General features: G+C 39.3%; 1 protein-coding gene across 1 annotated transcript in view; it reads left to right on the top strand.

The window, feature by feature from the left end:
- The first annotated feature begins 1,690 nt into the window (after positions 1-1,690).
- Positions 1,691-26,634, top strand: part of TFAP2D (transcription factor AP-2 delta) — a 56,686-nt gene continuing 31,742 nt past the window's right edge. Inside the window, exons 1-4 of the mRNA XM_007536220.2 lie at positions 1,691-2,239; positions 5,701-5,761; positions 17,421-17,586; positions 17,759-17,877. Coding sequence (XP_007536282.2) covers positions 1,691-2,239; positions 5,701-5,761; positions 17,421-17,586; positions 17,759-17,877 — 895 coding nt within the window. The remainder of the gene's footprint in view (positions 2,240-5,700; positions 5,762-17,420; positions 17,587-17,758; positions 17,878-26,634) is intronic.

Genomic DNA, 26,634 nt, shown 5'->3' with positions numbered 1-26,634 from the left:
TCGCCACCTCAGTCAGTATAGAAAAGCATGATAAAGGTTGGAAAAAAATGGATAAAAATGTTGAAAGAACCCCCAGTTCCTTATTAGGCGAAGATACAATATTTATTCCTTGTCTCCTGGGATAAATCTCTTCTGCCTATTGTCCTCCCAGTTCTCAGTGCTGATGCTTAATTTTCAAAACTTCTATATTACCAAGGGACCTACGACATCAGCCAAAGAAATACTCAGCAAGTACAAAATCTGTTCCAGGGAGCTGCTTTTGTGCAGAGGGAAAATTTTGTTCCTACAGGTTTTTAAGTGGGTACGAGGCAAGGAGCTATCTGATCCGGGCAAAGCCATTACAATTTAGATCTCTATCTATAGAACATTTTTTTTTCCTTAAAGAAATTGGAAAATACAAGAAGTTTGGATTTTTTCCCCGATTCTTTTTTTGGAGGGGGAAATTGCATCGTAAGCTTTCGGAGAAACCCAACATGTCAACTACCTTTCCGGGACTAGTCCACGATGCCGAGGTATTATTACTTTTTTTTTTTTTGAGCGCGCGCGTGTGTGTGGCAGCGGCGGCGGCGGCGGTGGCAGCGGCAGTGGCAGCTTCCCCTGTCTCTAATCTATATTGGGCCATTAAGTTTAATTATAATCTGGCTTTAGGGGGAAGTTAAGGAAGGAAAGGGGAGAAAGTTCGTTATGACATCTGTCGCCAAGAAGGGCAACTCTTTACTACGTTAAGAAACATTTGCCATGCTGATGGGGGAGACATAATCCTAATAATAAAGAAAGGGAGGAGGGGTGAGGAGAAAGAGATAGATGGAAAAATGGTACTCAGAAAGGCAAAAAGTAGAGATTGATGGGGAGTGGGGGTGGTAGCTGGACAAGGGGGTGGGGAACAACGCACCCCTTTTGGAAAGGTTTATTCGAGAAAAGTGAAACAGGAAAGGAGGGGTCGTATTCCTTGCCCCAAATGGTTAAGGAAATGAGCGAACTGAACTATTTGCACAAATTGTATTTTTAAATGTACATATATATACAATGGTTTTGAACAACTTTAACTGAACATCTCGTGATATACAGCCGCCAAATCTCGCTTTCCGATCTGGTGAGAATGGCGAGGCTGGGCCACTCTTTGCCTATGGACTTTTCTGGGGTTCATCTGCCAGAGATCCGGGAGTCTATCACAAACCTGCCTCCCAGCTCCCAACTCCCAGCTCCCAGCTCTCAGCTCCCAGCTCCAGCTCCCAGCTCCCAGCTCCCAGCTCCCAGCTCCCAGCTCCCAGCTCCCAGCTCCCAGCTCCCATCTCCCAGCTCCCAGCTCCCAGCTCCCAGCCCCCAGCCCCCAGCCCCCAGCTCCCAGCTCCCAGCTCCCAGCTCCCAGCTCCCTGCACCTTGCTCCTTGCTCCCTGCTCTCGGCTCCTGGCAAGTGTGTGTGTGTGTGTGTGTGTGTGTGTGTGTGTGTGTGTGTGTGTGTGTGTGTGTGTGTTGTCACCCGCACCTATATAGGGTGGGGGATTTTTTCCCCTTTCTCCAACGTGAAGACGAGGCCGCCCACCCCCAGTTCGCCAGCTTGTTGCAAAGACTTTCTGGCAAAGGCACTGCGCCGGGCTGCAAAGACTCAGCCCCGAATCCCGTGCACTCGCTCTCCTAGCAGAGCCAGAGAAAACTCTTGGCACCGGGAGAGAGGCGCCTGGGTTGCAAAATGACAAACCTCAAGTTTTTCTGCTCTCCCTTTTCCCCCTCTTCCTTCCAGATACGTCACGACGGATCAAACAGCTATCGTTTGATGCAGCTTGGCTGTCTGGAGTCCGTAGCCAATTCCACTGTCGCCTATTCCTCCTCCTCTCCTTTAACTTACTCCACCACCGGCACAGAGTTTGCATCCCCTTACTTCTCCACTAACCACCAGTACACTCCGCTCCACCACCAATCTTTCCATTACGAGTTTCAGCACAGCCACCCGGCCGTCACCCCTGATGCCTACTCTCTGAACTCGCTCCACCACTCGCAACAGTACTACCAGCAGATCCACCACGGGGAGCCCACCGACTTTATTAACCTGCACAATGCGCGGGCGCTCAAGTCGTCCTGCTTGGACGAGCAGAGGCGGGAGCTGGGCTGTCTCGATGCCTACCGCCGCCACGACCTGTCCCTCATGAGCCATGGCTCTCAGTATGGAATGCACCCAGATCAAAGACTCCTGCCAGGGCCCAGCCTGGGGCTGGCCGCCGCGGGAGCAGAGGACTTGCAGGTAAATAAGCATGCAGAGAATTTGCTCCCTCCCCTCGTATCTCTCCTCCCCTCCCTATCTCCCCTAATGCGACTGTAAAACCGCGTCCCCTCTCTCTCTCTCTCTCTCTCTCTCTCTCTCTCTCTCTCTCTCACACACACACACACACACACACACACACACACACACATACACACACACACATACACACACACACCACTTATGGAAAGTTATCAAAACAATTGGGGGAGGGGTGTGCCAGTCTGTGCTCACTGGATCAAGGCATGTCACCTGCACAACCCTGAGTCCAGCTGTCTGTGGACTTCCACTTTCGGTGAATCTGCACAGAAGTCTTCTGTGAGTCCGTTCCTGTCTCGGAGGGGGGGGGGGAATCAAGGAGCTTGGTCTAGAGCCAACTGGATTCAGAATAAGTTGATGACCAATCGGCACCCATCTGGACGCCTTATTCTACTCTAGAGTCTCAAACATTCATTCCAGATATAGTTTGTTGGCAATTTACAGTGAGTTGCCTGGTGGGGTATGGGGGTACAGAGTGTGGTTGTTTTGTTCTATGAACATTGTGGGAACTGTGAGCTCCAGTAAAAGTTTTACCAGCTACACCAGACCGCTATGGAAAGTTAAGAATGACACATGAAAAAGTTTCACAGATTTTCCCTAGTGAAAGAATTTGCACAATACACAATACCAGGATGTGGGGTTAAACCAAATTATCTCTCTTTGAAGAATGTTCAGTTCCACTTCTACTTGAGTTATTTTATTTTTTCCTCTCTTCATCATAAAATTCTGCATAAGAGTCCAGTCCTTGAGGAGAAGGAAATGAAACAAAGAAAGAAAGAAAGAAAGAAAGGGAGAGAAAAGAACTAGAAAGGGAGAAAAAGAAGGAAGAGAGGAGAAAAAAAATAATACATCATTCAAAAATGGTGGAGGTTGTCAATGAAACTCATTCAGATGTTTTCCTACTTTCTCTTCAATTTGCACTTTCTTTACAATAGGATGTATATTCGTTCAAAATATTAGCATAGTCACATTTCAAACAAATTAGCCCACACATGTTTTAAAAAGAGAAAATAACCCAGAAGATACGAATTTGTACCTTCTTTAAACTGACAGGTCAGCTCTACCTGTGAGCGTCCACTTTTTAAAGTCCACACAGCGCTGCTCATCTTCTCCACAGTATCCAGAAGAAAAAGAAGCCTCTCCAAGAGCACAAGTTGGAGACGTTAGAGATCCCTTGTTGCGCACAGAAAATCTTTTCCCCCCATTGACTTCTGAGCATGAGATTGTTTTAAAATTAAAGTAAAAGCCTTTATAATCCCAACAAAGAGGCATAGTTCCAAGATAGGTACAAGAGAAAAAAGATTTGGCTCTATAAATTTTGACTTTCTAGATTTTTACTCATGAAATAATTTTATCCGCTTAGTACAATTATATATTTTTCAGAAGGATCCCCTTCTGTCTCAAGGGGGGGGGATCTGCCATTCAATGCTTAGTCCAACTAAAACCTATTTACCCCTTTTAATAGCCTCGGTCTGCTGCTGATTTTTTTGTATCTGTACAAATTTTTTTTCTGTGCTAGGCACAAAGCCGGGCATTTTTCAAAAGAGGGGATTAGAACATTTGCAAGCAGCAGACAAAGAGTGAATCCCGTGCAAAAGAACACCGTAGTTTATCCAATTTTCGACTTAGTGCCATTCAACTGGTCATTTATGCAATGTCATCCGACCAAACAACATGTTTTACTTATGAGGGGCAAAACTTTGTTAAGTAAAGAGACCAAGCTTCATTTCTTCTAAGAAAATAAACATCTTAATGGTGCGCCAGAGAATGGGAGGGAAGGCAGCTTTCTCACTTGGAGATCTCTAACACCCTTTTTACCTTCTTCATTTCAGATATTTTGAATCTTTTTAAAGGCTTTTTATATTCTTTATAAAATATGTAATCACTTCCCCCCATTTACTACTCATATTGAGGCAATATTAATACTGTTGCAAACATTCCAATATTCTAGAAGACAGAGAATATGACATATTGTATTTTAATGTACATTTGTTTTTCTACCTATGTGTTTAGACATAGGTATATATGGAACGAGTTGTAAATCTGGCCATTTAATTGTTTTACTCCTCTTGACTTAGTTGGGAGAATGGAAAAGAAAAAAAAAGTGATAGCTACTTATAAAAAGAGAAATGGGGAGGGGATGTGTGGGAGAAACCCGTCTCTCTCCTTTTATTTCTTCCTTTTTAAAACATTCATCAGCATATGCCTCATTTCAAATGCAACAAATGTAAATATACTTTTCCCTGCACAGAATTTTAAGTGAAAGTCCAATGGTTTGGAGGGCGGTCTAAGACTGCCTAACAGATGCAAACAGTCTTGTGGCTTCAGTTCCATCTTTGAGTCCCCTAAAAAGATTTGCTATGGCCAACAAAGGAAACTGTCACACCTTTTCCCATCACCGCTTTAATTTATGCTCAGTCTCCAAGTTTTTTTTTATATTGATTTGATAATCACTTTAAGGCAGAACATTTAAAATAAGAAAGAGCTCGTGAGTAGGTTGAAAAGGGGGGTCTTACAGGCCTGCTTCAATATGGTGAAAATGGGGAAGTAAAAGAAGCCAGGGCTGTAAAGGTTGTTTTGTAAAGTGGGTTTTTATTATGCACCGACTCTCTCCGCATTTACTTAACTCTTCACGGGCTGTTGGGTAGGTTAACACCCTTCAAGGCCTCTTTCATGTCCAATACCTCGTTTATTTGTAAAGGAAAATGAGCCCTTAACACATTTCAACCTAGAAAAAATAAAAGACACAGAAAACTTTTTTTTTATTTTTCTTAATCAAAAATCAGCAAACCATTTCATTCTTCCCATCTAAAATGGTCCCTCAACCTGTAAGGAGCCTGAAGATCTTCAATAAGTAGGTCTGAACCTAAAGGTGTTTCCTCTATAAGGTCCATTTTAGTAGCATTAAAATGTGCTCCTACATTTGGGATAAAGCAGAACTCTCAAAAGATACCTTAAATTCTGAACTTAAAATGACTTCTCTGAGCTCCAAGAAACCCATCATGCCAGACATGCTACTTGAAGTATGATTTGTTCCATACAGAAAGTGCCATGGAAACTGTCTTTATATACGCTATGTGCCTTCATGGGGACTCAAAGGGTTTCTCATTCTCTTATGCCAAGATGAAAGTCACTAAGGCACTTTGAAGTGTAATAGTGTACAGTGTAAAATACATACCTTAAAGTTTATACAAATTTTAGGTTGTGGTTTTTCTGGCAGTTTTTCCTTAAAATCTTCTATGTTCAAATTGCTCCAGTTCAACAGTTGCTTTTAAAAGTCTACTATAAAAATTGGAACATGGGATTTAGGGGATGAGAAAGACTGAAAGATTTAAATCACTTGCGCATACCTATTACTAAATACATGAGTGATTTTATTTATTTATTTATTTATTTTTATTAAGGGCTCTGTGGAAGCTCAATGTGGGCTTGTTCTCAATGGTCAAGGTGGAGTGATAAGGAGAGGTAAGTGACAAGTTAAACTTAAACATTCTCTGTTACTCTTCTGAAGATCTGGTGATACTTTTAAACATCAGATTCTTTGTCTGATGATTAAGGGAAAACCACTCTTTGTCACTACTTTTGTCCCATATATTAAGACTACCTTCCTTCACTGAAGTTTGAACCCAGATTGTGTTCAAAAGATATATCATAGTAGAGATTTGCTACTCCTCATGGAACTTTTGACAGAATCAAAGTTAGAGGCAAAAGAATAAAAAAAATGGGAGGGAAGAGAAGAAAAAGAAAAGAAAAACAAGAAGAAAAGAAAATTTCTTCTCACACCCCCTCCCCCATCACTACATCCTCAAGCAGAATTTCTGATCTCTTTTAGCTCAAAATGTGCCAGCCACAGTCTGGGTGTTTGAGGTGATGGTGATAGCTTGAGGCTTTGAAGGTTTCTGTGAAAGGCCAGATTCATTGAGGCTTTAGGGAAGGCTAATGAAACACCAATGTTGTAGCTGGCCTTATTTTTCTAAATGTCCAGAACATTTCTTTCTTTAAGGGAGGGAGGGAGGAGGTGGTGGTGTTAACTGTACTGGATAAAGCTTTCTTGTTCCCATCTGTTGAAGAAAACATCTGAATCCAGAGTTGCCCATGGAATTGGAGGTGGTGGGGGGGTGGGGTGGGGGGGCTTGAGTTGTGAGCTGTTGCTTTCATTTCAGACTTTGAATGGGGCTGCATCTCAGATGTTCTATTTTGACAAAAGGTTTTGAACTATGACATTCCCAGGGCCCCAAGGCAGTGCAGATTTTGTTTGCTTCCCCCACTTAACTATACTCAGAGCCTCTGAAGCTCATTTTCCTAACAAATCGAATAACCTAAGAAACAAGTAAAGCAAGGGAGACCAGCTGTTATCCCAACTTCATAAGAATTAATAAGAAGTGGTCTATTCAAAATGACTAATTTCTGCTTCAGATTCTCCTTAGCAAGAGAACCACTAAAGACTGAGCCACTTCTGAAGGCATCAAGCAAATGCCCTTTAGTCCTTTTCCATCTTCCCACTGCTTGTTGAGTGATACCAGTGCTTTTCCAGATAAATAAATTAGTTGATAGAGATGCCTTATTTTTTTTTTAAGTTTTGAACTTCATTCATATTTTACAACATGATTCTCCAACATGAAACTTTATTTAAATTGAGGTATGGGGGAAACAGAATGTTCTTCTTTTGTAACTTGGTTGTTGTTGTGGATATTTGAAACTTCCAGTAAACGTGAAATTGCTATTCAGCTGTCTTGTTTCACCCCCCCAAAAAGATTTGGAAAGTATTTTTTAACTACTAATTTGACTCTAAAAGCATACACACTTTAAAAAAATATTTATTTATTCCCTTTTGTTGCCTTTGTTGTTTTATTGTTGTAGTTATTGGTGTTATTGTTGTTGGATAGGACAGAGAGAAATGGAGAGAGGAGGGGAAAACAGAGGGAGAGAGAAAGATCTGCAGACCTGCTTCATGGCTTGTGAAGTGACTCCCCTGCAGGTGGGGAGCCCGGTGGCGGAACCGGGATCCTTATGCTGGCCCTTGCTCTTTGCGCCAAACCAGCTGCACTATCGCCCAACTCCCTATGCTTTTTTTTTCTAAGCAATATTATGCTTGTTACCCAGGCCAACATACTTAGGCATATAATAATGACATGAAATGAGTACCTAGACTAGTGCAAAATGAAATAAATATACTGTTCAGAATATGTGTGTAAGGATGTACAAAAAGAGGGACCAGGTGAGAATGAGCTGTTCCGAATTTATTTGGGCAGTACAACTAAAGGTGAGGCAGAGCACTCAAGAAGCAGGAAAGTTCGTGGTGCTGAAGGACAGCGCCACTAATTAGCGTCTGGAGAAAGCTACTCCGAAAGCTGAGCTCTTGCTGCTACAGTGTTTGCATTTAGTTCAGCATTTGCTTCAAAACCACCTTTTCATGTACTTGGAAAATACTTCCCATCATACAATAGCGGGAAGAGGGTGGGAATTATTTGAGGCTGAGGGTGGAAGCAGGTGACTGTGTAATCAGTTGGAAGTTTTGGAAAGATTTAGGAGACACACATTCACCATTATCCCAGGAAAGACAAGGCATTTGGTTAACAACAATTATAGAGAGCTGCAATCTTATTCTATCAGAGCAACGGACATGGTCTTCCAGGAGGTGTTGTATTGTCCATATAGAATTTGGTACCATTTTGTGTCACCTAGAAATAAGCATTGACTCTTCCATTTAAAATCAAATATTGATCCTTTAGAACAAGGAGGTTTCAAAAAGAAAGAGGAGGTATTTGCATTGTTCAACTAAACTCCAATCTTCTTCCTACCTGACCCCTTCACTCAAGAAGGAACTCAGAATTTAACTTCAGAGTATATCCCATTCCCATGTGCTTTAGAGAACAGTTATTTGGTAGAACCTCTGAAAAATGAGTGTCTATCTGTGTTTGTTTATTCTGAACCAGTCACTCTTCATTTACAAACGGTTAACACAGAAGTCTTACATTGACATGTGGTGTATATTCTGTCCTTGAACTCTCAGCCTCTCAGTGTGTGTGTGTGTGTGTGTGTGTGTGTGTGTGTGTGTGTGTGTGTGTTTTAAGAAGTGCTGAAGAAGTCCCTTCTCTCTATTAGCAAGGTAGTGCAGAAAACTAAGGATATTAATAGATAAAGTCATTGGTTTTTTTGTTTTTTTTTCATCAAGAATAGAGAGGAAACACTATTCTTGGTTAAATTGCCATGTGGTGTAGTAGTTTAGGTGAGAACGTCTGTTTCCCTTTCAATCTGTGTTAGGGATTCTTCTCTATGTGAAATATAATTTCTTAAAATGCTCGTTTTTGTTTGTTTTTTTTTTGAAATGCTCATTTTTATTTTCCTCTCCTAAACTTCAAGACAAGCTTACATATCTAATGATTTCCAGAATTTCCATAAGAGGAAAGAAGTGAAATTCAGTTTCAGAGACTTCTGGATGTTCTTGTAGAAGACAGACAATTAAATGTTCTATAAACAGAAGAGAGAAACAATCCTGATTTCCAGGCCAGGGGGGATGTTGGGTGGAGAATGTCTCAGTTCTATAAACTTGATCATTTTTATTTGCAAATGGAAAATTACCATTTCCCTGACTCACTTCAGGAAATGGTAGTTACATTGTTTTTGTCTGTAATGAAGGCCCAGTAGCCAAAGAAAGCAAGGAACAAGGGGCTGCTGCGAAATAATTACTACCTAGATAAAATATTTGCCACCGCCTCAGAGGTGCAGCTCCCTGTGCACTCACTCTCGGTTAATGGTGTGCACGATTTTGCCCGCAGCTCCACCACTCCAACCATCAGAACCAATAATCTTTACTTTACTCTGTGCTCTCCTATCGATAGCTTCTCTCGCCTCCGGCGTCAGCTTTGATATGTTAATATTTCTGAGTAGCAAATTCTGCAGAGATCATATTAATGTTGTACTTTCAGAGTGGAGCTTTGCTTTCCTTGAATATTCAGATACTGAGTTTCAAAAGGCATCTCTTGAAGAAATGAAGCTTCTATTTACAGGAGTTGCCTGTGTTTTTAATCATTAAAAAAAAAAAGAAAGAAAGAAAGAAAGGAAAACCCACTCATTTTTCCCCCCATAAATCTTCTGAGTCTCCCTCATGGTCCCCTCCTTTTTTGGGGGGGGGGTTAGGAGCTAGTCCCTTTCATTTCTCCCCTCTGAGAATCTAATAGTAAGAGAACAATGTAGATGATGACAGTGATGATGATGATGATGAGTGGATCCAGACTGGAATTGCAGGGATAGGAGTTAGGAAGGGGGCTGTGTTCTGCACAAAAGAATAGAGGTGAGATAAGACCAGTTTTTCATATTTAGATGGAAAGCGACATTTTGGCCCTTTCTTGTGAAATTGGATGGCAAACTCAAAAAAAAAAAGGAAGAAAGAAAAAAAGTGGAGAAGGGTAGCGCCCTTGTTTCTCTTTGTGATCACTCTGCCTTGCAGCCCCAGGCTAATTTCAGAAGCTTAAATACCTCTATAGCCTCTGGGCCACTCAGAAAGGGAGCAGACCTGGCCATTGGCAGGCTGGAGTGCTTTCCCAGATTGCCCGTGGCTACACAAAATACAAACTACTTTGAATCAAAACATTTTGGGGGAATTAATATGATCTGAACTCTGCACATTTTAAGAGAGCTGGAGTTCATCAGATCACTTAGAGGTGACTGGCACACCAAGACAGAGATATTTAAGCTGTGGTACAGGCATTGTCAAATCTGATTTAATTAAAAACCAAACCAAAACAAAACCACTTTTGCGCAATAGAGTTTAGTTTCAATCCCCTAATCTGCCAATAACCAGGTGGATGAACCTAACAGCTCTACCTTCTGTACTAAACACAGCCCACAGGCTGTTAGCTTCTTGGATTTCACAAGACCCAAAAGCTATTTCAGAGTTCTTTCAGCAGCTCCTGCAATGAATAAGCTTGGGAGCGCATAAGTGGAAGGAATCTTATTCTCTTTCTTGTCAGAGCCCTAGAAATCTCTCATTACTAGAATTGCCAGAACTCATCTCAATGGCCCATTTCTTGTGAAAATAGAGTCCGAAATGGACCTGCAGCCTCTCTGACCTCATTAGCTCTCAAATGCACATCCTGCAGACTCAAATTTTCCTTTATATCAAGTCTAAAATCCATATATCAAAGAGGCTAGAATAAATGTTTGTTAGAAATAACTACAACAATAATGATTATAATGGCAATGATAATAATAATAAAACTGAGAGGAGGGAGCTGCTTTTATGGCCCAATATCTTCCCATTTCTTTTTGAAAGACACCAAAACTAAAACACTCTCTGCATTGGGAAATGGGGATTAACTGCCCCCCTCCCCCACATCATTACCAGGCCATCACCATTAGTAAACCAGTAAGTCTGCCAGTACTGAGCAGCTCTTTCTTTTGTTCTACCAGGAATCTGGCAGGAGTGCTTCCCAGTCGGGTAATCCAGTTATACCTGTATACCTTCCTTGAGCAGCATGATCCGATAATGATACATCTGGGTCTTATTTTATTTCAATAAAGCCTCAGTCCCTTTGCCTTCTGATTACAATTAATATCTACAGTAGTGAGGGAGTGAAAATGACATGGGGTTGGTATTGAGCAGAGTGAGAGGCTACAGGGCAAGGAGTCAAGAGTCATCCTATCCCACCCAATCTACACTACACGCTCACCTCAAAGAAATGCAGCCACAGAACAAAGAGGGACAGGAAACTCTAGTAATCACTTACACATTTTAATGTGTCAGGGGGGAAAAAAAGCCATCACTGTAGATAGAGAAGGGGAAGGAAGAAAAAAAAATTCCCTGCCATTTGTATTTCTTTCATTTGATTTGTAAACATCTGTTTGGCTGTAAGGCGAACAGAACATTTATTTTGCTCTCAAGATTTTGTCTAATTATGTCAACAGCAAAGCGGTGGCAAGTGGGGAGGTGCGTTGGCTTTCCAGAAGTAGCAACGCACAGGCCTGGTGTCCGGTATCCCAAAGGGAGAGCTCCGGTGAGAGCGCGCGCTCGCGCATGCTCGCGTAGCCTCCAGCCCCTTCCAGCTATATTATTTTATTTTATTTTATTTTATTTTATTTTATTTTATTTTATTTTATTTTTATTTTTATTTTGTTTTGAGAGAGAGAAAGAGCCCTGAGGGGAGTGTGGGGGGTTCAGGAAAGACTATTCCTTTGAGATGGCCATGACCTCTGTCTTAATTGCCTAGGATGAGAAAAAAAGAAACGTGCCCAGGCATTGGCACTTACTTGGCTTTCTGATCAGGTTAAGAACAAATGGTTGATTGAGGGGACCCCTCTGAGCTCCAAAATTCGTGTCCTGCAGCATGATAGTTTTATTCAAGTTGCATGCTCATTGTCTGTTGCATGTCCTCACAAGGTAGATAAGAGTAATTGTGAGCATCTTCACTTTCGCAGATGACAGAGGCTCAAGTTATTCTCCTAAAGTCACTCAGGTCCCAAGTTATTCAATCTCTTACTTGCAGTCAAGTCCGATTTCCATTGTCCACTACTCAAACTAAGTACTTGCCAGCATAGTGTCAGAAGTACCTAATCTAGCCAAGAAGATTCATCCCCAACCTCTTCTTTCAGTAGTTTGCTATCTAACAAAGTTTGGAGGATCTGACTCTCCCTCTTTTAGACCAGATTTTGTTGATTAAGTCTTGAGATATATTTTTCTGTAGCTATTTGAAAGTTATGCCATTTATGATAGTCCATGTCTTAGAAAAATGTCCTTGAGTAGATAGATACTTTTAAAGTTTCTTACATTGTTACTATAGCTACTTACCTGAATTTTCAGTATAATTGGAAAAAAGATAGCCCCTTTTCAATTTTTTGTTTTTAAAACAGTGACGTCACCATCATGAGTATACTCACCATGAATGGAAAGGAAATGTACTTAGGAGAAGTTTCTGCATGAGCACCCTACTATGCAAAAAAAAAAAAAAAAACTCATATTAGATCTAGAATAAACATTACATAATTTCCATAGAAGTTGGCATGCAAGTAGGCACCATGATCAATCTTAACTAATAATACCAGGGCTGAATACAGTACATGACTTTGCATTTTTTGATCCTTGAATACCATTTCTTCTTTGAAGTCTCATCACTGCTACCTATAATCTAGGTTTCTAGGATTAAGAAGTTCTATTCCCTTGAAACTTTCAATCCAAAAGCAAGATTCTGGTTACTCTTTTCTTGCATCCCAATATGCAGACCACTGGGAAGAAAGATAACAATTTCCCCAAGTTGCTGTAAGCTCTACAATATGCCAAATTTTTAGCCAGGACAAGAGAGTTCCCCAAGGCTGCAGCAATGCTTAGTATCAAAGCAATAGAAATTGCTTTTAAAGATGCTGTGAACATGAAAAAATAATAAATAAATAAAAGACTCTAGAGTTGATGGTTAATTCTGAATACAAACTAAATGCTCCAGGCAATTTGAGTGTGCATAAAGCACACTTTTAATATGCAGCCTGTCTATCACACCTAATAAACACTTACTTGAGAATTAACCAGAAGCCCAACCTGGATGTAGAACAGAAAGACCTAGGCCCAGACAAATGTCACTTAGCTAAAAAGCAGACCAGTAACTTTCTTGGCTTTCAGCAAATATGGTTCCCTTTGCCAAAAAGGGACTCTTTTTTCCCCATTAAAGAAAACCTCATTAAACCCATCTTTGAGAAAATTATAATTTTCTACATCTTTTTAAATACATGTCCAAGCTTATTTGTTGATTTGTGAAGGTAGAAACATTCTCAAATCTTTTTTAAAAATATTTATTTATTTATTCCCTTTTTTGCTTTTTATTACTGTAGTTACTACTGATGTCTTTGTTGATGGATAGGACAAAGAGAAATGGAGAGAGGAGGGGAAGACAGAGAGGGAGAGAGAAAGATAGACACCTTTAGACCTGCTTCATCCTTTGTTAAGCAAGTGGGGAGCTGGGGGCTGGAACCGGGATGATTACACGGGTCCTGTCCTTGCCCTTTGCACCACGTGCGATTAACCCGCAGCATTATCACCAGACTCCCCATTCTCAATTTTTTAAAATATTTATTTATTGATTGATTCCCTTTTGTTGCCCTTGTTGTTTTCTTGTTGTAGTTATTGATGTTGTTGTTGTTGGATAGGACGGAGAGAAATGGAGAGAGGAGGGGAAGACAGAGGTGGGAGAGAAGGATAGACACCTGCGCACCTGGTTCACCGCCTGTGAAGCAACTCCCCTGTAGGCGGAAAGTCGGGGGCTGGAACCGGGATCCTTACCCAGGTCCTTGAGCTTCGCCCCAAGTGCGCTTAGCCCGCTGCACTACCACCAGACTCCCCTCATTTTCAAATCTTATCCTTCCTTTTTCTTAGCTATCAATGTAACAATGTAGGCAAAAGCCCTTTTATGTATTCAATTTTATGCTTAATACCATAACAAATGATTACCAGAACAAATGATTTTTTACCTAAAATATATAATTGCTTATGATTCAAAATTACTACAGGTATAGGCCCATCTTCAGGAGACTGCCATGTAAATTTGAAATGTTATTATTACTATTATTATCTATTTTGTCACCAACACTTTAAAAAAGAAAACATAGCAGAGTATTTTAATATTCTGAGAATCTAAGAAAGGTTTTCTGGGTTGATATGGAATCTAGAGGTCTAATGACTATCAGATTTGAATACATTAAACATATAACATAATATAGAATTTAGGTAGAAAATGAACTGGGAAAATTGTTGCTAAGTATTCAAAAAAAATTCTTCAAGTCAGTAAGAAATTACAGGTAAATTAACAGAAATGTGGGCAAAAGATACAACTTACAGAAGAAAAATAACACGTTTGTCATCAACATTATTACTAGGGCTTGGTGCTTCCATGAAGCCACTTGGTGCCTACACAATGACTCCAGCATCCCTAGTGTTCCACTCTTCCTTTCTCTATTTCTTTATGGAAGAGAAGGGTGAGGGGGGGATTGACAGAGAAAAGAAGAGACATTTGCAGCCCTGCACTACTGCTATGTGGGTCCTCACACATTGCAATTGTAATGTGTGTGCTTTAAGGCATATGCCACCAACCAGCCCCCACCCACTATGTGAATCTTGAATATAAACATTATGATTTCTTTTCATTAATAGTTTTGTTTCAGGTGACCTCACAATGACCTAATTTCTCACAATATAATAATAAAACCAAGATTCATTAGTTTTTTAAAGAATTTTTTATTCAATTCTGTGTTCATGTCTAAATTCGAAGTGAAAGGATAAAAGGTGGGATGTGGTAGTTTTAGGCCCCCAGTTGGGGAAATAGTAATAAAAGTATTTGGCTTATATTTGGGACTGCAGTGTAGGGGAGTCAGGGAAAATTTTTTGCGTCCACTCACAGGTTTCTTCCATTGTTAGCATAAGTTAAGTAACAAAAAAGATGATTTCAGCTTGGCATTTTTTGACCTCTGAGATTTCAAATAAGGACAGGTTTCGAGTCACTAGCTTTGGGAATTTAGCTGAGCATACAGACTCTGTCTTCTGGCCTAGGGAGGGCTGCTTAATTTAATCTTCTTTATGTTCTTTCTTCTGTTTTTCTTTCACTTTGGAGGAGAGATTTCAAGGTGGTTAGGAATCTCAGAAAGGCTAGTGGAGAAAGACCTTAGTCCTAGAACATTCTGTGGAAAAATTATTGACTGTAACATAGCTAGAAAGAATTCTCTAAGTGTATGGGTTGCAAGCACCTTAAGAATGGAGCAAGGTTAACTTCTCCTGCCTACCCAGGTCCAGGACCCCTTTGCCTTTTGAAACAGTCTCCGAAGTACTCAAGCCACTGTGTCTAAAAAACACTTTTGATTTTGAATATCAGACTCCATAGATTTAACGTTCTATTTGAACAATATGAGAGGTGAATGTGAGTCCTAGACTCATGCTTCTCAAACTTATAATGCACTTGTGAATCACCTGAGTGTCTTGTTAAAATGCAGACTCTAGAAGTTCTCGAGTAGGACCTGAGATCTATTTTCTAATGAATTCCTAGGAAATATCAATGCTGAAGGCAACCCTTAAACTGAAACTATTTTATTTTATTTTTTTGCCTCCAGGGTTGTTGCTGGGGCTCAGTGCCTGCACCATGAATCCACTGCTCCTGGAGGCTATTTTTCCCCCTTTTGTTGCCTTTGTTGTTGTAGCCTTGTTGTGGTTATTATTGTTGTTATTGATGTCGTTCGTTGTTGGATAGGACACAGAGAAATGGAGAGAGGAGGGGAAGATAGAGAGGGGGAGAGAAAGATAGACATCTGCAGGCCTGTTTTACCGCTTGTGAAGTGACTCCCCTGCAGGTGGGGATCCGGGGCTTGAACTGGGATCCTTCTGCCGGTCCCACATGCACTTAACCCACTGCGCCACCGCCTGAACCGCACTGAAACAATTTTAAACAGCACTCTTTTTATTCTTTTTCCACTTACCCCCACTCCTTTCTTCAGAAAGTTGTCCTTTTCTGGAGTTGGGTCTTAGGAGATGGCCTATAACTGAAGAAATTAAACATATGCTCAGAAAAAAAAAACATAGAAATTTGAAGTTGAGACCAGGGGAAGAAACAGATTTCCAGGTCCCAGATTAAGTTCCCGTCATCCCTGTAAACCAGAGTTGAGTAGTGCTCTAATAGAAATAATAAATACGTAGGTAAATAGATAACAAGTAAATAAATTTGAAGTTGACACTGACTCTCAATAACTCTGTTCTTAGATTGCTCCATGCATGGAGAGGCAGCTTTGGATTCCAGGGCTAGGTAGCTTACATGTTAACAGTGTGGACTAAAAGGGACTCAGTATTTTTGCCGTGGAGGAGAAACTGAGCAACACAACTTTCCCAAGAAACACCATTGTGAGTCTTCAAGTATATTTCATTCCCTAAGGTTAGGGAATGTACTCTGTTCTACCTAGTTAGGAAGGTTCAAGAGATTTCTGGATCTTGGACAGAGAAGTCTTCTGCTGCAGAACTGTCACTCTAACAAAATCACTTTGGCAATTTTGCTAGTAGCAGTTGTCTCTGTTTTGTTCCCTACTAATTATAATAACAACTACAGCAATATAATTAGTAACTGGCAGTTGCTATCACTGTGTTCTAAATCTTGTGCTGAATTTGTATATGTTGATCCTGAAGACTGGTATATAATACAGGAATTTGACCCACCAGCCACCCACATGAGTTAAAGATTCCTGGCAATGGGCAACTTAACTTTACTGGTTCCTGGGGATTGAGTGACTCTTGACTCTGGTTGGTAGATGGATAAGGAAATGTTGATGACAGGTTTTTTTTTTTTTACTTTTTTTTCCTTTTCCCCCCTCATTCTTCTCTTACTTTCTTTTTCTTTTAAATATTTATTTATTTATTTATTCCCTTTTTTGCCCTTGTTTTTTTATTATTGTAGTTATTGATGTTGTCATTGTTGGATAAGACAGAGAAAAATGGAGAGAGGAGGGGAAGACAGAGAAGGGGAGAGAAAGATAGACACCTGCAGACCTGCTTCACCGCTTGTGAAGGGACTCCCCGGCAAGTGGGGAGCCCGGGGCTCAAAATGGGATCCTTACTCTGGTCCTTGCGCTTTGCATCACATGCGATGACATTTTGGAAAGCAGGTTTTTTTTTAAATTTCATTTATGAAGTAAGCCAGATATTTTTTTAAAAAGAAAATTCATATGCTTGTGTGTGTGTGTGTATATATATATATATATAGATAGATAGATAGATAGATATAGATATACAGATATATACAGATAAATACACACATATATAAATATCTATCTTTTGTGGTGTTTAATAGTGGAATTTTGGAATTTTTAACTAATTTAATTATTTATTGGTGTGGGAGATATCAAATTAACAGTGATTGGCAACTACTATTATATACAGTAGTGATTTTCACTAAAACTGAAATCATATTCTTACTTGCTGTATGATATATTAAAGGTAAAATCTTAGTGTCATTTGAAATAATATCTTCAGAGAAACTTTCTCAGATGAATTAAGTAATGCATACATAGTTATAGTTATCATATATTCCCAGATTCTAAGGAATACATTGATACTAGCTATGTGTTATGTATTTATTATCTCTGTCACTAAACTATCTTTCCTCCAAAGGTGGCACCTGTGTGGTCAACCCCACAGATTTGTTTTGCTCTGTCCCTGGACGTTTGTCCCTTCTCAGTTCAACTTCCAAATACAAGGTGACCATAGCTGAGGTGAAGAGGCGTCTCTCACCACCTGAATGTCTCAATGCTTCACTCTTGGGAGGCATTTTGAGAAGGTAAGACTTTTGTTTTGTTCACTCTGAGTCTCTTAATTGTCCTGTACCATACCACCATTTTATTATTTTATTTGTCTCTTTTTGGCATTGACTATTCCATATGGTCTAGTCTTACCATCATCTTTCTCAGAATGAAACTTCCAAAACCTGGGTTTTATTTGTTTTGGAACAGAGCAAAATCCAAGAATGGGGGTCGTTGCCTGCGAGAGAAACTGGATAGACTTGGACTGAACTTGCCAGCAGGAAGACGGAAGGCTGCCAATGTTACCCTCCTCACTTCATTAGTTGAAGGTATGGCTTTTTAGCTCTGCAAACTAATCAAGGAAGGCTAGCAATTCTGTGAAACTAAATTTTGTTAAGCATGCCGTTTCTTTATATATATAATGATTTTTAAAAATACATTTATAAAAATTTTATAATTTTTTCTTTATACAATGATTACAGGTAAAAGACAGCAATGATTGTGAGTGAACTCATAACAGTGGTGATTAAATTAGATTTGACTTAGTTTTAATATAAGGCTTAGTAGAAAGCCTAAACAATATGTAGACTATCATTTAGACAGTTAATTTTCTCACTAGTAGAGAAGAGAGAAGAAGACAATAGAAGGTTTAGGTACATCAATAAGCAATCCCTAAATCACCAATATATAATTCCAGCTGTGTGTTTAAGCCATCACTCACCAAGGTATGTATTTTGCTATGTGCATCCCACATTTGGGCTCTGGCACCAAATAGGAAACACTATGTCACTGGGGGAAGCTCAACTACTTCCTTTTTATCTATCTTTTCTTCCAACTGATTGAAAAAAATAAAAAACAGTGACCCAGACTGATTATACTGTTCATGTGCAAGGCTACAGCTCTGCAAAAAAAGAAAACTAATAATGCTATACTACTGTCATTTTGATTATTATTTATATTATAGTTGGATAAATCTGACCTTTCCCTTATTGTCCATACATTTATTCACTGTATTTGTAAAATAGTGTGTTCTTTTTTAATTTTTTATGTTTATTTATTTTCCCTTTTGTTGTTAATGTTTCGGAGGCTCCAGCAGGCCGGGCTAGCTTTGAGGCGGTAGAGAGAGACTCGAGGACACGCGGCTGGGCTGAGAAGCTGTAGTTTAATCTTTATTCATGAAAGGGAAAACCACCACACCATGTGCTTCCCTATCATTCTTACTCCTGCTGCTGGGACTCTGGACTTCCTTAGCATAAGGGGCGGGGAGAAAGAGGGGCGTGAAACTAGCAAGGGCCAAACCATTTCTCTCAGAGGTAGGGGGAATGGGGCCAAACCAACACCCTTTTGTTGCCCTTGTTGTTTAACATTGTTGTGGTTATTATTGTTGTTGTTATTGACTTCATCATTGTTGGATAGGGCAGAGAGAAATGAAGAGGAGGGGAAGACAGAGAGGGGGAGAGAAAGACAGACACCTGCAGACCTGTTTCACTGCCTGTGAAGCGACTCCCCGGCAGGGGCAGGTGGAGAGCTGGGATCACCAGGATCCTTATGCCCATCCTTGTGCTTTGTGCCATGCATGCTTAACCCGCTGCACTACAGCCCGACTCCCAAAATAGTGTGTTCTTAACATTTGTTTTGACAACACTGTTTTGGTGATTTTTACATTGAAAATTAATCTTTGCTCCCTACCGTAATAATGTAAATAAACATAATAATAATATCATCAAATATTAATCTCATACACATTACTTACACATTACTGAATTCTACTTTGTGTGCTATGGTAGCCATGTGTACTGATACTTAAAAGTAATGTTCAGAGATTTTATCTGTCATCCACCAACATAAATTGAGAGTACTGGGGTAATAAATAGCAAAGTGTGAAAATGATTAATGGGTTGACTATGAACGTGAGACAGACCTGGGTAATGATCTTAGTTTTAGAACACAGGAGTTGCATACCTGAGACCCCAGTTTTGATCCTTTGGCAACACAAATGCCAGCATCAAGACTTGTTTTATTCTGGATAGAGATAGATGATAGATAGTAAATTCTTGCCAAATTTTAATTAAAAAGTAATTTAAATTATATCTGCTTAAAAATAGACCACAGTACTTCTTCAGGGTATAGTAGGATAGGTTTTTGAATTATATGGATAATATAATCTGATTAGCTCTACAGTAGAATCCACTAGGAAGATTGATTTAAAAATTAGCTGTACCAGCACAAAATACCAGTAGAAGCTGAAAAGTCTTAAAGAAGTTATATTCAGTTTTTCAAGTTGATTTTCATGATGGTCATAAGCACCAGACTGTTCTGTATGGGAATCATTGATGTGTGTTAACTGAAGGAAGGGGTGAAGGATAAATATGTAAAATCTCAAGATGATCTTTGTAACTTTGCCATATCTCTTTTTGAAGTGCTTCCCTATAACAAAAGTATCCAACTTGTGCACAATTTATTTGATTTCTGCTTATAAAAGAGTTTCAACCTTAATTGATGAGACCTAACATTTTGTTTTCCCCAGATGCATCTTACTTTAACTGGATGTTCTTAAAATCCTCCCCAAAATATTTTTGATATAGAGAAATACTTTTATTATTATTGTTGAAGTACAGGCAGTTTGATGTAGCTGAAGAAACCAACTTAGGGATGAAGGGGTTTTTGTATTCTTCAAGTTGCCTCATATTCTATTATGACTTTTATCTTCTTTTTCTTAAAAAGTCTCATAATTATGTGCTATATTTTGTGATATTTTTATTCTGTTTTTTAATGTTCTTTTAAAGTGTTAATTGAAAACACTCTACATTTTTTAATTCAAGAATTTCACTGAGTTATGAGTCATGACCCATAGATACAAGTCTCCTTAGGGCCTAAATCTATATAATATTTGAAGAATAAAGATGTTCTACCTTGGGGCCAGGTAGTGGCACACCTGGTTAAGCACACATGTTACGGTGCACAAGGACCTAGGTTCAAGCCCCCGGACCCCACCTGCAGAGGGAAAGCTTCACAAGTGATGAAGCAGTGCTGTGGTGCTGCAGGTCTCTCTCTCTCTCTTTTTCTCTCTTCCATCTCAATTTCTGACTGTCTCTATCCAACAAATAAATAAAGATAAAAACAATTTTAAAAGACGCTCTACCTAAATTAAAATAGCTTTTATTTGGGAGTCCGGCGGTGGCGCAGTGGGTTAAGCGCAAGTGGCGCAAAGCGCAGGGACCGGCGTAAGGATCCCGGTTAGAGCCCCGGCTCCCAACATACAGGGGAGTCGCTTCACAGCGGTGAAGCAGGTCTGCAGGTGTCTATCTTTCTCTCCCCTCTCTCTCTGTCTTCCCCTCCTCTCCCCATTTCTCTCTGTCCTATTCAACAACAAAGCAACGTCAACAATGGCAATAATAACCGCAACGAGGCTGCAACAACTAGGGCAACAAAAAGGGGGAAAAATGGCCTCCAGGAGCGGTGGATTCATGGTGCAGGCACCGAGCCCAGCAATAACCCTGGAGGAAAAAAAAAAAAAGCTTTTATTTAACCCTGGGCTGACTAAACAGTTTTTTCATTATTGAGAACTCTACTATTTATATTTGTTTATTGGTTGTTGTTTTTTATTTTATTATTTATTTTCCCTTTTGTTGCCATTGTTGTTTTATTGTTGCTGTAGTTATTATTGTTGTTGTTGATGTCATCTTTGTTGGATAGGACATAGAGAAATGGAGAGAGGAGGGTAAGACAGACAGGGAGAGAGAAAGAAAGACACCTGCACACCTGCTTCACCACTTGTGAAGTGACCTTCCTCCAGGTGGGAAGCCAGATACTCGGACCAGGATCCTTACTACTGTCCTTGAGCTTTGCGTCACGTGCGCTTAACCCTCTGTGCTACTGCCGACCCCTATTTATATATTTTTTATTCTGACATTTTAATTGGTTAATGACAGATGATTACAGCGTTCCAGCTAGCAAAATGGCTTGTTTTGTGTTAGGCTCATGACCCTTGGAATCCTATTGATGTTTTCGGATATGTACAGGAAATGGCGACCCATCTAACTTACCAGTCTTTGAAAAGTGAAATTGTTGATGCTTCTCAGCAGTGCTTTGCAGATTTTTATTTCTTACATGTTCATATAACTCTTGCAAGTTTTTTTTTTTAATTTTTTACTTGTTTATTTTTGGTTGATAAGTTAAATATTCACCATATATACCAGTTGGTATTCCTAAGACCTTGAATTAATTATGTCTATGATACTCTGAATCAAACACTTTTAGAAGAGTTAGTAACATTTTAGATGATCTTTTTTTTCAGAAATTCTAAAACTAGATTCTCAATTTTCAAAGATAACCCATAAAACTTATAGCAAAACTAAAGTCTCATGGAAAAGAACACTATTTTTCCACCATTTAATTTTTTATTTCTACTTTATTACCTGGATTTTCTATATAAATTCACCTGTGTGTTTTACAAAACTTAACTTCTCTCTTATGTTTTCTAAAACTGTTGATTGAAACTTTCATACAGTAGTCTGTCCATGACTAGATCAGCTGTTTCTCAAACACTTATATATTTCTTTAGCAGCATTAGTGTCCTAATCAATGAAGTGATATTAATATAGTGTTGTCCCCACAAGGTTGCCACGAGAGCTAAGTAATACTTTGGGGCTAGGAAAAATAATCTACCTGGATAGTGTAACTGATTTGCTCAAATGCATTTGACCCAGACTCAAGCCTGGCCTCCACTTCATTAAAGGATGTTTTAATACTGTGTTGTCTTTCCCTCTCTCCTGCTTCTCTCTCTTTACCATAGTACCACTCAGTTCTGACTTATGGTAGTTCTAGGGACTGTTCTTGACTAGCATCAAGCTGGAAAATCTTTTGCATAACCACTATACTATAATCTTTGGTCTCCCTTTTTCTCTCTTTATCTCTGAAAACATCAATCAGGAGTAGTGAAGTCACTATGAAGACTATTATTCTTATATTCTTCTTCTTATTATTATTACTTCCATTATTATTTACTTATCAAGGTGCAAACCCAAAGTTGGTGCTCAACAAATTTCAGTTGTGATTTTCCTCAGAAGATATAGTGAGGTAAAATGAAATAAACTGTTCTGCACAGGAAAAATTATAAAATTGGGAGCAACAAGAACTTGGGACTTCTGGTTTGCCATTCCACCTTGTGTTTTCTACATAGATTTGTACTTATGATGTGGATTATGAAGAATTACACTAATGAACGACTTCTGAATTCAACTAAATAAAACTAAGGGGTAGAAAGAAACCATCAGTTATTGAACTTGCTTACTGCCAAGGATTAGACTGCCTCTACTGTTAAGATTTCTAGGAAATATTATTAAGATTTCTTGTGTCCACCAAGGCAAGTTTTTTAACAACTCTATGAACCTCTGCCATCAGTTGAATCTTCAAAGTTAAGATGTAATCAACTCTTAGTTCACTTTTCCTTTATTTTTGCTATTTTATTTTTTACTTGTTTATTTATAAAAAGGAAACATTGACTAAACCATAGAATAAGAGTGGTACAACCTCACACAATTCCAACCACCAGAACTCTGTAACCCATCCCCTCCCCAGATAGCTTTCCTATTCTTTAACCCTCTGGGAGTATGGACCCAAGGTCATTGTGGAATGTAGAAGGTGGAAGGTCTGGCTTCTGTAATTGCTTCCCCACTGAACATGGGCATTGACAGGTCCCTCCATACTCCCAGGCTGCCCCTCTCTTTCCCTAGTGGGGAAGGGCTCTGGGGAAGCAGAGCTCCAGGACACATTGGTGGGGTTGTCTGTCCAGGGAAGTCTGGTTGGCATCATGCTAGCTTCTGGAACCTGGTGGTTGAAAATAGTTAACATACAAAGTCAAACAAATTGTTGAACAATCATGAACCCAAAGGCTGGAATAGTGCAGATGAAGAGTTAGGGGTGCCTTCTAGCGTTTGCCCTTCTTCCATAGCCAGTCAACAGCGTCAGGTTGAGCCTGATGTAAAGTTTCGAGACCTCCTTTGAATCTGGAGAGGTGGCAGTCATTGACTATGTAGGTCATAGTCTGTCTGTAGCCGCAGGGGCAATTCGGGTCGTCTCTGGCTCCCCAGCGATGGAACATAGCGGCGCACCTGCCATGGCCTGTTCGATAGCGATTGAGGAGGGCCCAATCATAACGTGTTAGGTCAAAGCCTGGTTGACTCTTGCAGGGGTCTGTGATGAGGTGTTTGTTCTTTACCTCAGCTGACTGCCAACTCTGTTTCCAAGAGACTGCAACAGAGAAGTTCAGTGTAGGCATATGGGACCAGATTGGGTGACGAGACGTCAAGCGTTGGACAGGGTGTGCCACCTCCCAGACCACCAAGCAAACACTTTTACAGTATGATATTAACTTCTTAGTAAGTGCTTTTCCTTCATATAACACAGCATATTCTTGTATTTGGGAAAATGCATAGTTAATATCTATATAACACTTTTCTTTTGCCTTAGGACAGTGGTTCTCAACCTTGACTTGAGATTACTCCAGAAATATTAAAACATAAGGACCAGGCTGTGGCACACCTGGTTAAGCACACAGAAATATTAAAACGTGCAAATAAATTAGGATGTGGAATTAACTGATATATAGTGGAAACTATACATTAGAAGAAAAAAACAGTAAAGTGATTACCAAATGTTTGGAATTATTACCTTCCAGTATAGTTTTTGTTAAAAATATTACATTGATATGCCACTTTTATTTGCTATATTCATTTAATTAATTATCTGATTATTTCCAAGACAATTGTTACATAGATATATTTCTTATTTTTCTGTGATAGGTGTCAGCACACCAGTCCCATCACCAATTTTGGCCCTCCTCCACCATCACGGATTGGATTTCCAATGCCTAGTCAGGCCCCACCCTTATACCCTCCATGTCCTTGGCTTTGCTGCAGCACCAAATTTACTCTAAGTTTCAGCCTATATTTTTTTCCCTTTCTTTTCTTGTTTTCTAAATTCCACCTCTAAATGAGATCATCTGGTATTCACCCTCCTCCTTCTGACTTATCTCACTCAATGTAAGCCCTTTAAGTACCATCAAGGATGAAACAAAGGAGATTATTTAGTCATTTTTAATAGTCAGAGAAAAATAATAAAGCTTTTGAATGAGTTTTCTATATCTCTAGAAAATTTTTGCTCAAAATTTTCAGTTACATTCTCTGGAAGGAGTGCCTCACAAGACCATTGTTGTATTCATATTTATTTGGGAAGTTTTTAAGTTAACAAATATTTACTGAGTACCTATTATTAAGCAGATGCTGGGGTGGACAATAAATAATTGCTCTGAAAGATAAAATTTTGGTGTTTAAACAAAATTTTCATTAAACTATGAAACTAAGCATAGTACAAAGTGCCTATTCAGGGAGTATATGGTACATAGCACTACAGAGCACATCTCTTCCAGAAATAAACATGCATCAGATATATTAATTTAGTATTTGAGTTATAAGATTGCTGTGGCTTGATTATTGATATTTACAAAATTATTTATTTAATATAATTTATAAAGTTGAAAATAGTCTCAATTTTTAATTGAGACTATTTAACTTTTAGAATAATTCTAGAAATAGATTTAAACTGTTAATTTCCCACATATGGATATAAAATTGAAATCATATGACTGAAACTTAGACTATATTAATTGTTACTTTCATTTACTAATACTGAATATTGTGATAGTATGTTAGACCTAAATTATTTTAAGGTACTAGCATTATAATGACACTGGTAAGGATTATCTAGTGAATAGCAATGATATACTATTTAGAAAAAAAATTAATGCTGGTACTGATTTTTACTTATCTAAAGAACATTTTCCCTAAATACATTTATTTTATTTTATCTTGTTTTATTTTTCACCAGGGTTATTGTTGGGGCTTGGTGCTTATAAAACTACTCCACTACTCCTTGGTAGTCTTTTTTCCCCCTCTTCTTTTCCTCCACCTTCCTTTCTTTCTCCATTTCCCTCTCTCTCTCTCTCTCTTTCTCTCTCTCTCTCTCTCTCCCTCCCTCCCTCCCTCTCTCTCTTTCTTTCTTCCTTTCTAGCAACAGAAAGAAATTCAAGAGAGAGGTGAAAAGAAAGACACCTACAGCCCTTCTTTACCACTCCAGAACATTGCCTCTTGGAGTTGGAGACTGGGGAAAATGTTCATTTTAAAGGATGCCAAAATCCGTAATGATTGTATGAAAGATTAAAATTGGGTTTATTGGGAGTCGGGCTGTAGTGCAGCCCTTAGCCAAGCGCAGGTGGCGCAAAGCACAAAGACCAGCATAAGGATCCCGGTTCGAACCCCGGCTCCCCACCTGCAGGGGAGTTGCTTCACAGGCGGTGAAGCAGGTCTGCAGGTGTCTATCTTTCTCTCCTCCTCTCTCTTCCCCTCCCTCTCTCCATTTCTCTCTGTCCTATTCAACAACAACAACAACAATAGTAACTACAACAATAAAACAAGGGCAACAAAAGGGAAAAAATAAATAAAATAAATATTTTTTAAAAAGTTAAAAAAAATTGTGTTTATTGGTGCTGAGATATAACTCATCCAGTAGACCATGACATGGAAACACCCCAACATCACAGGAAGTTCCACTAGTCAAAGAAAGGTACTGTGATGCCTCTCCCATTATCCATTACCCTATTCTTCAGTAACCTCCCTCCTAAGTTTAAAAATAATGTAATGTCAACCTGGAGCACTTCACTCAAACATGCACCAGGCTCATTGGACTCTCTACCCCCCCCCCTTACATGTACACAAAGTTAGGTTTACTTATTTCAATTCTAAAAATTCATTCAAATTAATTTCTTGTACAAGAATGTGGAATACAGTCTCAGTAAAATGAATTATTAACTTTCTTCAGAAAGGGTTTTTCCACTAACATGCTATTACTGGGCTGCATCAATGATCACAATTTGAAATTTTCCCAATATTTTCTCATGGTTCTCTTTTTTGTTTTTCCAAATCATTTTACTAGGAGGAAAAAGGTTTACAGTATAGTTGTTGACACATGGTACAATTTCTTCTCCACACATCCCTTTGCCTTCCTCCCCCAGGTTTTTTGCTTTGGTG

This window comes from Erinaceus europaeus, chromosome 4, assembly GCF_950295315.1.
Source record: "Erinaceus europaeus chromosome 4, mEriEur2.1, whole genome shotgun sequence".
In the NCBI taxonomy this organism is placed as follows: Eukaryota; Metazoa; Chordata; class Mammalia; order Eulipotyphla; family Erinaceidae; genus Erinaceus; species Erinaceus europaeus.
Note: the sequence above shows the minus strand (reverse complement) of the source record. Positions and strands in the feature narration are given on the sequence as shown.